Raw genomic sequence first — 13,912 nt, 5'->3', positions numbered from 1 at the left:
ACCCTGCCCCTCCAGAACTGTTGCTCCACCTCCTTGTCTGCCACTGCATATAAGAGACTCGCTGGTCAATAGGAGAAGGGGACCAGGAACTAGAGAAAAGGTGAGATCAAGAAGAATTAACCTAGAAGGTAACACACACACACAGAAAATCAATGTGAGTCAATGCCCTGTATAGCTATCCTTATCTCAACCAGCAAAACCCCTTGTTCCTTCCTATTATTGCTTATACTCTCTCTACAACAAGATTAGAAATAAGGGCAAAATAGTTTCTGCTGGGTATTGAGTGGGGGGAGAGGGAGGGGGCGGAGTGGGTGGTAAGGGAGGGGGTGGGGGCAGGGGGGAGAAATGACCCAAGCATGGTATGAACATATGAATAATAAAAAAAGAAAAAAAGAGACTCGCTGGAGGTAGACGAGGCTGTTGTATGTCTCCATCAGAGCGCCCAGCCCACCTGACCCCAGCTTTCTGCATGTTTGCCTTCTATCTTTTGTCCTTTCTTAATCTCCTGTCACTCCCAGTTAGGTTTCTAGGACGAGCTTGCGCAGGCTGTAAAACAATTAAAAAATAAGGACTGGCTTTAATCAATTAAGTAATACAGTAAACTTTAGGACTGTGGTTAGTGATCCCAACTTGAGGCTGTCGTGTCTAACCTGGAACTATCCATCCAAAGCCCTACACAGCTTTCCCAAAACAGCTAAATATGTTCGACTGTACCAAACTGAGTCATCAGAAAGCCAAGTACAGAGATAATGCTCCTCACAGTTCCCACAGAACAGCTTCCCTTGACCTGCACTTTAGAGCAAGGACTTCACCTTACATTGGAGAATCTCCTATTAAACAGCTTTTCAAAAATCACCACTGGCTTTAAGACAGGAATTTGCAAGGCCCCTTACACTCCATTGTTCACTCTGTAAAGGACCACATGAAAGTCTTCTTTCAGAGCTACATACAGCAAAAGCCAGACATTTTCCCACTAAATAACTCGTCTTTTTTCTTCCTAACAAGGAACATAAATTACACAAGTAATAACACTTCCCTTTTTCCTGTGGCTAGTGGAGGCTAAGAGCCAAATTATAAGATATATTTAGTTTCATATGGCTTACATATCCAAATTTTAATAGCCCTCCTCCAAACATCTTTGATTTTGCTCCTTTTTTCTTCCCTGTAGTCCTTGTTAATTCTATTTCCATATTTTATTATATTAATTACTAGAAGCTACTTTACATCATTTTCCAAACAAGATATGGAATAAGCAAATAGAAAGAAAGAAACCAAATTAGGCATGGTAGCTCCTGCCTGTAATCCCACTACACAAGAGGCTAAGGAAGGAGTATTGCAAATTCTAGGCCTGCCTGTGCTAATAGTAAGACTCTGTCTCAAAAACCCAAAAAGAAAAAGAACAAAATCAATCTATATATCTTTTAAAGTATCTTCTAAGGAATCAAGCACAGAAAGTGACTGAATAGAAGATTTCTATTCTGTAATATGAGCCATGATTTATTTTCCTTTGAATTACATTTTTATATAAGAAAGATTTCAATTTAAAGCTCTCCAATTATTATTATATAGAAATAGGATGTCTCTATAATTCCCCAACATTGATTGTATATAATAGTGAAAATGTGTGCAGATATCCATTGTAGTATGTTAAAAACACAATAGTGAAAACCACTTAATGTATATAAATGGGATTATTAATATACATCCATATAATAGCAGACTGCATGGCCATTTAAATGAATGAGTCAGAGCCAGGGTAGTAGCACACACTGGTAAAATTTCAGCTAACTGAGAAGGTGGAAGTAAGAAAAATGAGAGTTTGTGGCCAGTTAAGGCAAAGTTAGCAAAACTTATCTCAAAAACAAAAACAAAAAAATTCAAATAAAAGGGCTGGCGCTCGAACAGTAGTGTACTTGTCTAGTGTGCTTGAGGCCCTGGATTACTCCCCAATAATACAAAAAAATTAAAAATAAATCAGTAAAAGAACAAGTCAGGTTTATATGAACTGATAATGACTAGTCCTTATATGAAAAAAACAAGATACAGAGTGATTTTCATGCTATCATTTTATAAAAAGGAAAATTTTAGAATTGTTCAGGAATCTCTATATATATAAAGATCAGTAAGAAACAGGGGTTGTCTAATGGGGGATGACTTAGTGTCAGAAAAATACGAAAATTAGAAATACCTTTGCTCGCTCTCTGTCTCTCTCCTTCTCCTTTATTAACTTTTTACATAAGCATACATTTTTACTTTTTAATTTTGAGATCTTTTTTTTTTGGCAGTACTGGGGTTTGAACTTGGGGCCTTGCACTTGCTAGACAAGTGCCCTACCACTTGAGCTATGCCTCCAGCCCATTTTTATTTTTCAAAAAGATGAATTAAGTATATAATTAGGATAAAGATTAGAGTACCTAATGGCAAATACAAATATATGCCTCAAATTTTAAGTCATTTTTAAGATTTTTTTGATACCATGTTTTGATATTTTATGAAAGTCTTTTTTATCATAACAGGCATCCCAAAAATGGTATTTGGATCTCAGAAATCTACACAGTCCTCCTTATTTGGTCTAGTAAAAAAAGTAAATACCACACACATAGGTATAAAAATTATGGCTGAATATAAAAATGAAAGACAATGAAAGATCAATGAATTAAGTAATTCTTAAAAGAATATGTGAAGCTCTCTTACAAATAAAAAGGACCCCATATCTATAAAAAGTAGATGGTGGATAGGAAGGATGCTATAGAAAGTCTCTGGCAAATGGACAAATCCCACTCATTCTGTCAATATCACCCAGTTGTCACTGGACTGAGCGGAAACAGTTAAAACAGAAGCAGACTAGTCAGAGTGTTTTCTTGGGGAACAGTAAGGACCAAAGCATCCTAAAATCAATGGCTCAGACTCTAGATACAGGATTGCCAAGGTCTTGACTTAACATTGCCATCTAGTCTTCCCCATTAAGCTATTTAACACTAACTAAAAAAAAACATTCTTTGACTGATCACAGCTACAAATTTATAAACCATTTGACCACATGTAAAACTTTGTCCTGCAGAAATACCAGAACACATGTGAATCAACACTTTTTGGCATTATGTTGCTAATGTTAGCAAGAGATTAGAAACATCATACATGTTCCAATATAAGAGTGGTTAATGAATTATATATCCATAAAATGGAATACTATGAATCCATAGTAAGGAGGCTTTTCATGGCGAGATGACAAAGAAAACCCTTGAAGATTTATTGTTAAGAAAAAGAAACAAGGTACATGACAGTATATATAGTATGCTTTTATTTATAAAACAGTTGGTAAGGAGATATATAGGAAGTTACCCATAGGTACGTTAAACATTTCTGAAAGGTACAAAAAACACCTGCTATAGCATGTTTTAAATAAAAAGTTAGAAAGGGGGAAGGGCACTGGGAGGGACAGAGAAGGAAGGGAGGGGGACGAAGGAAGGGAGGAACCAGACAGAGAGACTGGCTTATTTCTCTGAGCAAGGGCATTTGAGGAAGTGAATGCATTTTCCACAAATAAATTAATATTCTAGAAAGATTGATAGGAAAAACTTTAAAACTTCCACATTTGTTGGGAAGGGCAAGAGTGGCTACATGTTGTAGGGGATACAGTGATGAGGAGGATTAGGCCATGAGAACCCTTCTTTCCAGCCCTCCCATCTCCCAAGAACAATGAAGGTCCAATCCCTGTGTTGAATATCTTCCCTTTTTCACAGTAAGATACTGTATGGAGTCACTCAACACCAGTGATTACCACCTTGAAAGCCTGCAATTGATTCAATGGATTCAAAGTGAATCCTACAGATGAAAAACATCGAACAGAAATTTTAGACATTTTATTTGCCATAGGAGGACAGGTGGGGAAAAGCTCACCTACATTTTTGAAAGTCAATCAAAAGTTTACTGGAGCAGACACAATGTTGTTCCTTGGTCCCAGTGTGGATGTCAAACAGCATGTCCCTGTGTTGTGTGCAGGGACTGATCCAGCAGCTCAACCTGCAGAGACTACTGTGCTTACTTTTCCTTGGCCTGAACTTCTAGCTTGAGAAGTACTAAAATTTCTAATCTTTAAAGGTTAAGAGCTGTCCAGATCAACTTTATGAGGGCATTTCAGGAAATTAGTGGATCTTAATACAAAGACCAATTCTAATTGGGGAAAAGAATGAAAGAAGAAAGTAATTTCTATGAAACTTATCTCAAAAATTACCTGCTGGAAAAGGTCAAGCTTCTTCAACACTGCTTTTAGCTTGGAATCTACATTCCAATATCACTTGAAGTCACTCAAAGTACATGGTGTTCTTAAACAACCTTTCAAAGGAAGTGGTAGTAGAATAGTCTTCATCAAAACATTTCTTCCTAAGGATTTGGGGATTTGGGTTTAATGCCAAAAGTAATTACAAAATTATCCACTGCCTTGCTTTTCTACCTATCTCACAAAAGTAGATTCTGCCTTCTTCATTCTCCTCAAAATGAGGGGAGGAAGCTAATGAATTTAGGACAATGAAGTATGCTCATCTCTACTGAGTGGGCCCAAGCAATCTCTGGTATGACTGTGAACAGCATTAACCCCACCCAGCTTCCCACTTACTCCTGAGGTACACATGACTGTACAGGTCTATAAAAGACTGCTTTACATTTAAAATAGTAATTCACATTCAACAGAAGTTGTTATAATCGTTGACTACAAATGGAAAGACATTTACTAGGAGTATCTTCCCCATGAGGGAAAAACTACATGTGGCCTTCTAAGCTGATTTCAAAATTCTAAATTCAGGGCTGGTGTGTAGCCCAGTGGTAGTGTGCTTGCCTCATGTGTGTATGGCTCTGCATTCCATACACAGTACCCTGAAGAAAAAATTGATTATATTTTTATTTTTTGAAAGACAGTGTTCAAAATCTATATAATTAAAGATATAATCTATATAATTTTATGACTATGGACAGGAAGTCATTGTCCAGTGTAGGAAACAAAAATTAATAAATCATATTCCTTATAGAAGATTAAGATTCTGAACTCAGATATAAGAAAATTAAACATGAAATTCAAATACTTAATTTATCAAAGCAAAACTCTGTGCTTCAACTAACAGTCTTTTCATTTGAAATGCAGAAAGAATTCAATAATTTTCCCATTCTTTCCAATGTACACAACCATTAGCCAGCAATATACATTATCCAACTGAAATTATTTGAAGACTCCAAAATAGTTTCAATTATTATTTCCTGTCCTTCACTAGCCTATAAGTTTACCTAAAACTCCTAAGAATCTAAAATTTCCACTTTACATGACCTTTGTAGAGCTGCAGCCTTTACTTCAAGAAAATGAGGGTCAGAACTAATAAAGCAAATCAATCTGTAGAAGTGGGTTTTTACATCTTTCCAAAATCTCCAGCAGACACGTAATAAAACACCTGCATTTTCCTGGTATTAAGGATAAAAGATATGAAAGTATCCTAATTCACATCATTTCCTTCAGAAAATACAAGTTCTTCACCAACAGCCAAAGAACTCAGAAGGTGAATAGCTTTGTTGAAATTTGGAACTAACTGTATTTTGAGTTTTTCTTCACATCTCTAAAAAAGTGCTTTCAGCAAAAATGCTATTGTCCTAAGCCATGTACAGTCAAATCTTCAAGTAAACAAAAAGACAACTATGGAGGAACACAGTGTCTAGAGCCTATCTATTCTATTCTCCATTAAATAAGTTCCCAGATGGAGTTTAAAGCTACAGTGTACCTTGAAAATCTGCTCTTAAAATAATACTGTAGTTAAAAAAAATTGTCAGCTAAGTAATCAGGAACAAAAGTCAGAGCTTGAACTCAGATGTCCCAAATTATCTAGTGCCTTTAGTTAAGAATTGTTTCAATAGCCTACACATAGCCTTTTAAAATGAAATCTATACAACCCCTGAGAAATCTCTATTATAGGAGTCTTCACATGGCAGGAGGAGAGAAATAGTTAATATAACTAAAATGAAATGTGCCATTAAGATGATGGAAAAGTTAAGGAACAGAATAGTTACAGAGCAAGAAACAAATATTTTGTGACAATCTCTGAGTGACTGAGGTACTATAAGTATGTAACCATCGGTGTGTGAACATAGTAAGAAAATTTCACTTGACAATAAAGAGCTACATTAACATTCAATAAAAGTAAATCTTGAGATAATTAAAAAATTAATTTTGAATTTTCAGTATGCAAGAGATCTATTTATGAGTCAAGAAGACAAAATAAAGAATCAAAGAATAGAAAGAAGCCAAGGGTATGACCTATGCAAGAACTATGAAAACACAACCTGGCCTATTTCTGGAATGGGTCATGTTTTCCCAGCAGGGCAGGAATGTTGGGATAGAATGTTGGGTAGTACAGGCAGGAAGCAGGAGGACAGACTGTATACCCATTTGAGTTACATCTCTGATCCTTTCTTAGTCCCAGAGGCAAGGATGGAAAGTCCCCCAGCTGAACATGGCTTTGTGGCTAAACACAGAAAACCAGAAGGGGAAACTCCACAACTGTAGGATCCTGCAATGCGAGTCTCTCCAAAGTCCACAGAGTATCCTCCAAAGGAGGATAGCAAGTAAAAATGAAACACAGCGTGTATATCTGACTCACATAAATATTGGGTCAAAACCTCCCAGAAATGCTCAGCCAAATGGAAGAGACACTCACCAAAGGATCACTGGACAAAGGGGCATAAAATCTAGCAGATAACATAAGACAGACCTCACTTCCCTCTTATACCTTCTAAGAGATAAACAAAGGTTCTGTGCACAGGTGGAAATAGTTTTCTTTTGCTTTGCTATGCTGTTTTGAAGAAAAATTCCAAACTGAATCATTCAGAAGAGAACTAGGACATCTTTGATAAGGAAAGGAGACTGCTCCTTGTGGAAAAGAATTCAGATTATCTAAGAGTCAGAAAGCCAAAAATATTTTTCATATTAAAATTCCTAGACGTTGTTTTGAATTTTTATAGGTATCCTTTACCAAATTTAATTGTTTTAGAACAGCAAAGCATTTTCCTTGAATTAATGGAGTGATAAAACTTTTAATTTTATAAAGGGTTTCTTCAAAAAATAATCAAGAGTGTTCAAAATATTCCATTCATCCCAGAAGCCTCTTTGGGGGACTAGCATACCCCTCCGAGCTGACCTCTTGCCTCCACATTCCTCTACCTGTTTATATCAAAACAAAGACAGGCAGAACTCTGAACTGACAAGAGACACTGGGGCCATCTAAGGTTCTGGAAAAATAAAACACACAGAAAAACACATGCATCTCTGAATTCGTATTTACAACCTTGCCATCTTCTATGTTAATGATAAAGAACTATTTGGTTCTTTTTTTAATTTAAAGGAATTCTATTTTATTGGAATAGAGAATCTTGGAACTCATTTTAATTTTGGAAATATAAGTGTAAAAAGTACATTTATCATGTCTAATGAACAAAGAACCTGATAGCACAGACATTTCTTTCTCATAACTGTTTCAGAAGCAATATTCCTTTACCTTTACCGAACACATAATATTTGATATCTAGTATTTAGTCAGCATCAAGAATCATTTTAAAGTGCTTTATGAATTCTAACTCATTTAAACCTTGTTATAATCTTTGAGGTTTGTACTATTTTAGATTGATTGTAGACATGAGGAAAACAAAGCACAGAAAAGTTGAATTAGTTGCCCAAGGTTACACAGCCAAGAAGAGGCCAAACCAGAATTTAAACTCAGGCAGCCTAGCACCAGAGTCCATGTTGTCCTCCATTACACTGGCTCTTAGACTTTCACATAATCTAATAAGCTGTGACTTATGCAAAACCATCATATACATTTTTATAACAATACTATTTCAATAATTAATTTACTCCATGCTGCAATTTCCTCAGATTCTTGAAGAATAACAAACAACAAAGGGAAAAGACATTATATTTGACCATTTTTCATTAAAAGATCTCTGCACTCATTAAAATTCAGAATTGCCAAGTGAGTACATATTAGAGAAAATTTAATTACTTGATACAGAGAAATAGAACAGCTCCTAGAGGTGCTTCCTGGGGAATTCCATAGTCACTGAAGCTCTCAGAGATTGAAGGAGTTTTCTCCTTGGAATTCTTAAAGAACACCTGGCAGAGCCTACAGAACCCTAATCTCTGCCTTCAGGGAAGGTATACTCTTTACTGCTGCCCTGGGCATCCTGCCAATGCAGCCTTGGGTGGGGTTGGGAGACTGCATGGACCTCAAAGCATTGCAATATTAGATTTAGAAGTTGCCTGCAAACTACGGCAGCAAAGAAGGAGCAAAGTAACCCCATCCCTGCAAAGAGACAACATGTTTTTTCCTATGTACTGGGCCAAGAGAAGTATCCTCTCTTTACTCGCTGGTTATTACAACCTGATGGTTCATCAAATTCCACACCTGTTAGCCTCCAGGTATGTAACTACCTCTGGTATTGTGATCTAATTTGCAGAAGTCTAAACTCTACCAGGTATTATTCTTCTCTTTGACCATCTTTCCTTAAAAAACAACGATGGATAGATTAACAAGTGCATGGTAACTTGGCCTAGTTCTTTCATTTAATGGAAATAGGAGTTAGACCATCTCTCCTTAACAGCAGGCAATGACACACCTGTCAAAAGTGTGGCCTGGTAGCTTACACATAGCTGATAAACAAACACCCCTTCACTTCCCACCCCAAAGATAACAGCCTGTAACTGTCACTTTCCCTACGTCACCAAGTTAAGGGTAAGTACGTGAGCATTCTTAATAATTAAAATAGCTGAACTTTCTTGAACTTAAATTTGCCTGACTCCTCCCGTACTGCCAACCCCACTGAAGGGAGACTCCCCCACCGCCAGTTCTAGCCTTAACTACCCCTCTCTGTTCCTCCAATCAGCTTTCTTGTTAGTGATAAAGCATTATTTTGGACATTATCTCACCAGATGTGTGTACCTAGCACGCCATAGATGCCTGAGAAATTCACTTGATCATTTGGAATCTTTTTTTTTTTTTTTGAGATTCAGACCTAAGGTAAAATTTGGGAACAAATTTCCTAAATTTCTCAAACTTTTATTATGTGGTTGTGAATTTTACCATAAAATAAGCCATTTTAATCATGCAAAAAGTAGAAGTCAGTGTTCTGATTTGGCACTTAGTACATGATTTTGATTAACTATTGAACTCACAAATGATGTTTTTCCAGAGGTTTTCTCTGATTATAATGAGGTGGTCCATGTAGAACACTGTCAATACAACCTCTTTTTATAAAAAGATTTATAAATGGGCCACTTTACACAACAGCTATGGTGAGGATTTTATAAGTACTCTAAAGCTCTAAGCTTATTTAGTGTAAATAAAGTCTAGACTCATATCTTACCCCCATCTCAGAGCCTAGAGCAAAGAAAGGAGTAAGCCTGATAGAACACAGGAACTGGAGATATTTGGTGACAAATTCTTAATGAACAACACTCTAGGTGGCTCTCTGTAAGTGACAAGGCTGGCACCTTAATACAGGTGGCACAGGTTAAAAAGGGGGCAGAATGAGAATAAGGAGCTTGAGACTGTATCTGAAAACTCATGCCAGAGCTGCATAGCCCACTAATGTGTGGAGGAAAGCCATGAACCATCTTAGAAACCCCACCAACAGAGGGAACCAAAGTCCTCAGACCTGATACTCACGTTGACAATGTCCCCAGGACTGGCGAGCCCAGCCCCAGCAGCAGTCAATTCTCCCACCATAACGACACAGGCCAATGGAGGACACTATTTGCCTGGGCCACCTACAAAACAAACAAACAAATTCAAAATAAATAAAGACACTTGAGATCAAAAATAATTTCCTCTTTGTTATTAGTTTAGAAAAACTTTAAACCACACCCAACAAACTCCTTTATGCCTACAGAAATTTAAGATTAGAACACCTTCATGATCTTCTATGATCTAATTTCAAATTGCAGACACACCCCCAGCACACAGGGTAGGGGAGAAAAGATGGGGGGCGGGGTGGAGATCCTTTCTTAACTAGAATTAGCACCAGCTAAAAACAAAAATTCACAAAACTTACATTCACAGGGTTTAAGCTTGAAATAAAACAGATTCCTCAGACTCACACCTGTTACTGGGGATGGTGGGGAGGGCCAGTTTGGACTGATTCATCATAAACTGAAAAGTATTAAATAATATGAGACCTATCAAAGCAGAAAGAATTTTTGCCTCAAATAAAGGGCAGATGGGGGAAGGAATGAGAGGAGGTTCCTCAAAATTCAAATGAAACTTATATCTTTTGGAGATACAATTGGAAAGAAAAGTACTAGAAAAAGAAGTCTAAATAAAACTAAGGAGAATTTAAAGTGTAGCTAATGTCTCAAGTGTCATTGTTTGAAACTTGCCTGCATCAACAATTATTATTTTCCTCTCTAATGTATACAATGCCCAAAGAAAGTATTCAGTTTCAGAATACAGATTTACCCCCCAGATTATTCTTTGACACCATATTGGCTAAATTGTTTCCTTGGTTAGATTCACACCTATATGACTCCCTCCACCCCCCCCCACCCACACAGGTAGATCAATATTTTCATTGACTGTTTTAGAAATCTCTTTAAAGGCACATATAAATTGTGTGCCGATGACAGGAAGCATTTCTTGTTGTAAATATGTGTGCAAGAAATGCACATCAGCCAGATGTTGGTGGCTCACATCTGTAATCTTAGCTACTCAGATGCAGAGATTAGGAGGATCATGGTTCAAAACCAGCCCAGGCAAATAGTTCATGAGACCCTATCTGGACAATACCCAACACAAAAAAAAGGGTTGGTGGAGTGGCTCAAGTGGTGGAACTCTTTCCTAGCTAGTGTGAGTCCCTGAGTTCAAGCACCAGCGCCGGCCCCCAAAAATGTACAACATACCCAAATGTGGGCAAAACACTGCTTTCCAAAATAAAAGGCCACTTCTCCTTAAACTCTTTATCTTTTCAATTTCCTTTTGCTATACCTGACCTCCTACCCCCAGGCCCAAAGTACAAAATAACCCCACTTTCAATTTCCTCCCGCCAGGTGGTAAACCAACAGCTGTGCTTTTCTCTTCAGGGCTCCACTGCTTCCCCCGCAGGTACAAGAAAGCCAGCTATTAATCGTGGAATTGATTAGTTTCAAGATTGCAGGTAAAACAGGTGCGGCATCCTCAGGGCTATGCAGGGACACGGGAGCTGGGGTGGGGGGAGCTCGAAGAGGGCGACTGGGTTGGCTGTGTGACCCAAGGCAAAACCCCTCCAGCAGCAGCCATCAACCGGGATGAGGGACCCGAGACGCCCTTCCACTGCCGCTCGCACCCGCACCAGAACAGATCGCGCGTCGGCGGGGCGGAGAGGGTGCGGGAGGACACGCTGAGTGACAGCGGAGCCTGTGCCGCGGCACTCGGGACCTGTCAGAGCACGCAGCAGCCAGGCTGGCGCGGCGCGAGCAGAGCAGCAGGGCGGCGTGCGCTCCCCTCCAGCGCACATCCTCACTCGCACTCCACTCCCCTAGCGACCGCTCTCAGGCCTTGGATTGAGTCCCCCTCCCTCAACAAATCCAAAGTAGGGGGACCAACAGGTCTCCCCCCCCACCCACGCAACCCAGTGGCGTCCGCGCCCCCACCCTTTGGGTGAGCCGCCCTGACACCCCCGAGCCGGGCTTTCGCGGGATTCCCTGGAAGTTCCCCTCTGAAGCGTCGTCTAAAACAAGTGCTAGTAGCCGGGTCAAGGCATGTCGCACACATCACCGGTGTCCAAGCAGCTAACCTGCGCCCTCAGACCTGAGACCCCAGGCCCGGGCCTTTCCCCACCCCCCTCCCCAAACCTAATTCCCGAGCCGGGAGCAAGGGTAAGCGGCTCGCCCCACCGCACAGCCACCCTCGGGGAACCGCGGACACAAACAGGGCGCGCCCTCTCCCTCCTCCCGCAGGCCCCCCGGTGTGGCTCCACGACTGTCCTCCCGCGAGGCCTCACGGTGGCTCAACTTCTGGACAAGGGGAGTCAGTCAGTGAACCCCGCGCGCGGGAAGGAGGAGAGGGCGCCCAGGGGGCCACCTCACCTCCCGTCGAACTCGGCGTCCGTCTGCAGGTAGAGCGAGGACGCCAGCAGCAGCGCCAGGAGGAAAGCCATGCTGGGTGGCGGGTCCCGGGGTAGAGCAGCTGCGCTCCAGAGCAGGTTGGGGGTGCTGGCCGCGCCCGCCTCCTTGGCTCCCCCTTCCCGAGGAACTGCAAGTCCGGGAACCCCTGTCGCCGGGGCTGCGGCTCCCGCTGCCACTCTGGGAGGAGCGAGGCGGGCGCGGAGAGCAGCGGGAGCAGGTCGGCGGAGCGGCTGCCGGGCCCCCTCCCGCTCCCTGCCCGCGAGAGGAGGCGCTGCGGGGGGAGCCGCGCCGCCCGCAGGGAGGGGCGCGACGGGCGGGAGGGGGCGCGTGCGCCTGGCGCGCGGGTGGGGGGTTCTCCGCCCCTCCCGGGGGCCCAGCAGCTCGGGCAACTCCGGAGCGGGGCGGGGCGGGGCGCTGCGGGCAGGCAGCGTCTCCCCAGAGCCAACCTAGCTGGGCGAGCCCTAGGTGGAGAGAAAAGTTACAAGCCCCGCCTGGGAGAGGGAAAACGGGGTGTTGTGCAGGAAAGGGGGAGCCGGAGAAGAAAGGTTTTTCGCCCCAACAGGTGGTGATCAAAGTGGCGAACCACAGCTTTCTCCCGAGGGCCTAGAAACCCAAGATGGGAGACAACGTTTGTGCGACTGGAGCTGAGCAGTGTCTCCATTTAGTGAAACCACAGCAGGACTTGGACAGATTAGCAAAGGGAAACTGGGAGTTTGCTTCTCCCACAGAGTTGGCAAAGCCATATATGTATGTATGTATGTATATATTTAAATTTTGTAACCAACTGAAAGAAATGTTTGACTCTCTAGTGGAGTTTTGAAGAAGAAACGTGCAGAGTGTTTCTAGAGCCTCCAACTCAACTCCAAACAAGTTCGGATAGGGCTATGCATGCTTCTAGAGACAAGTGCTCACCAGAGATGAAGGGCTGTTACTATTTAGTAGTCTTGTGGTGCCTGATCTGGAGGCGAAAATTGTAAGTAATCATTGCTTTGTTGATGCAGAGTAAAAAAGTTTATCTTTTTAAACAATGTGTGCAAATGAAAATACACGGCTATCCTAAAATTAAAAAACATAAATTCCATCAAGTCATTCATGTTCTCAGATCCTGCCTCCTAAAGGCTCTCTAGTCCCCTTCCTCCCCCAGTCCACACCTCCTTGCCTTTCTGGCACCCTCCAGGCATGCCCTGGCCTTGTGGCCATTAACTGTTTCCTCCCCCTAGATCCACACTACCTACATAGCTGACACCCCCACTTTTTCAGTTTTTGTTCACATATAACCTCTCTGAGGCCAGCCATAACCACTCTATTTTAAGTTGCACCTGGCTCCCTCCTGATGCTCCCTGCCACATTCTACTTTGTCTTTTCTCCATACTACGATCTTCTATTTTTTTGTAATATGCTCATTTCTCATTTGTTTGTCTTCTTTTTGCTAGAATGTAAACTCTACAATGGCAGGTATCTTTGTATAGGACCTAAGTGTTTGTTGAATGAATGTGCTACATGACAAACTTTTTTTCTCCATTTTTTTCTTTTTTGAGGTTTCTGCATCTTCAAATAGTTAATGGAAGTTCTGTGGCAAGGCAACCTTACTATCCTGATCTCTCAATGTGTGTAAAAACAGGAATATTCTGTAAGAAAAGGAAAAATAATAGTCCCAACTTAAATGACTCTTTGATTTTCCAAGTTGTTTTCTGTTAGCAAAACAAGTTTCTATTTTAATCTTAGGAAATATCAATGCCAATTCAGGCTGGGGGCATTATTTTAGGCAAACAGCTTGGTGTC

At 41.1% G+C, this 13,912-nt stretch overlaps 1 protein-coding gene across 5 annotated transcripts in view; it reads right to left on the bottom strand.

Moving 5' to 3' along the window:
- Npnt (nephronectin) overlaps window positions 1–12,396 on the bottom strand; it is a 72,102-nt gene extending 59,706 nt beyond the window's left edge. For 2 of the 5 annotated variants that reach the window (XM_074041485.1, XM_074041484.1), the window contains exons 1-2: window positions 12,092–12,394; window positions 9,699–9,799 (exon numbers count right to left, since the gene is read on the bottom strand). In XM_074041485.1, coding sequence (XP_073897586.1) covers window positions 9,699–9,799; window positions 12,092–12,162 — 172 coding nt within the window. In that variant the 5' untranslated portion in view covers window positions 12,163–12,394. Of the gene's footprint in view, window positions 1–9,698; window positions 9,800–12,091 lie in introns of all 5 variants that reach the window. The other 3 variants (XM_074041486.1, XM_020157370.2, XM_020157371.2) reach the window with 3 other exon arrangements.
- Window positions 12,397–13,912: the final 1,516 nt, after the last annotated feature.

Source organism: Castor canadensis, chromosome 9 (genome assembly GCF_047511655.1).
Source record: "Castor canadensis chromosome 9, mCasCan1.hap1v2, whole genome shotgun sequence".
Lineage (NCBI taxonomy): Eukaryota > Metazoa > Chordata > Mammalia > Rodentia > Castoridae > Castor > Castor canadensis.
This window is presented reverse-complemented; position numbering and strand designations above follow the sequence as displayed.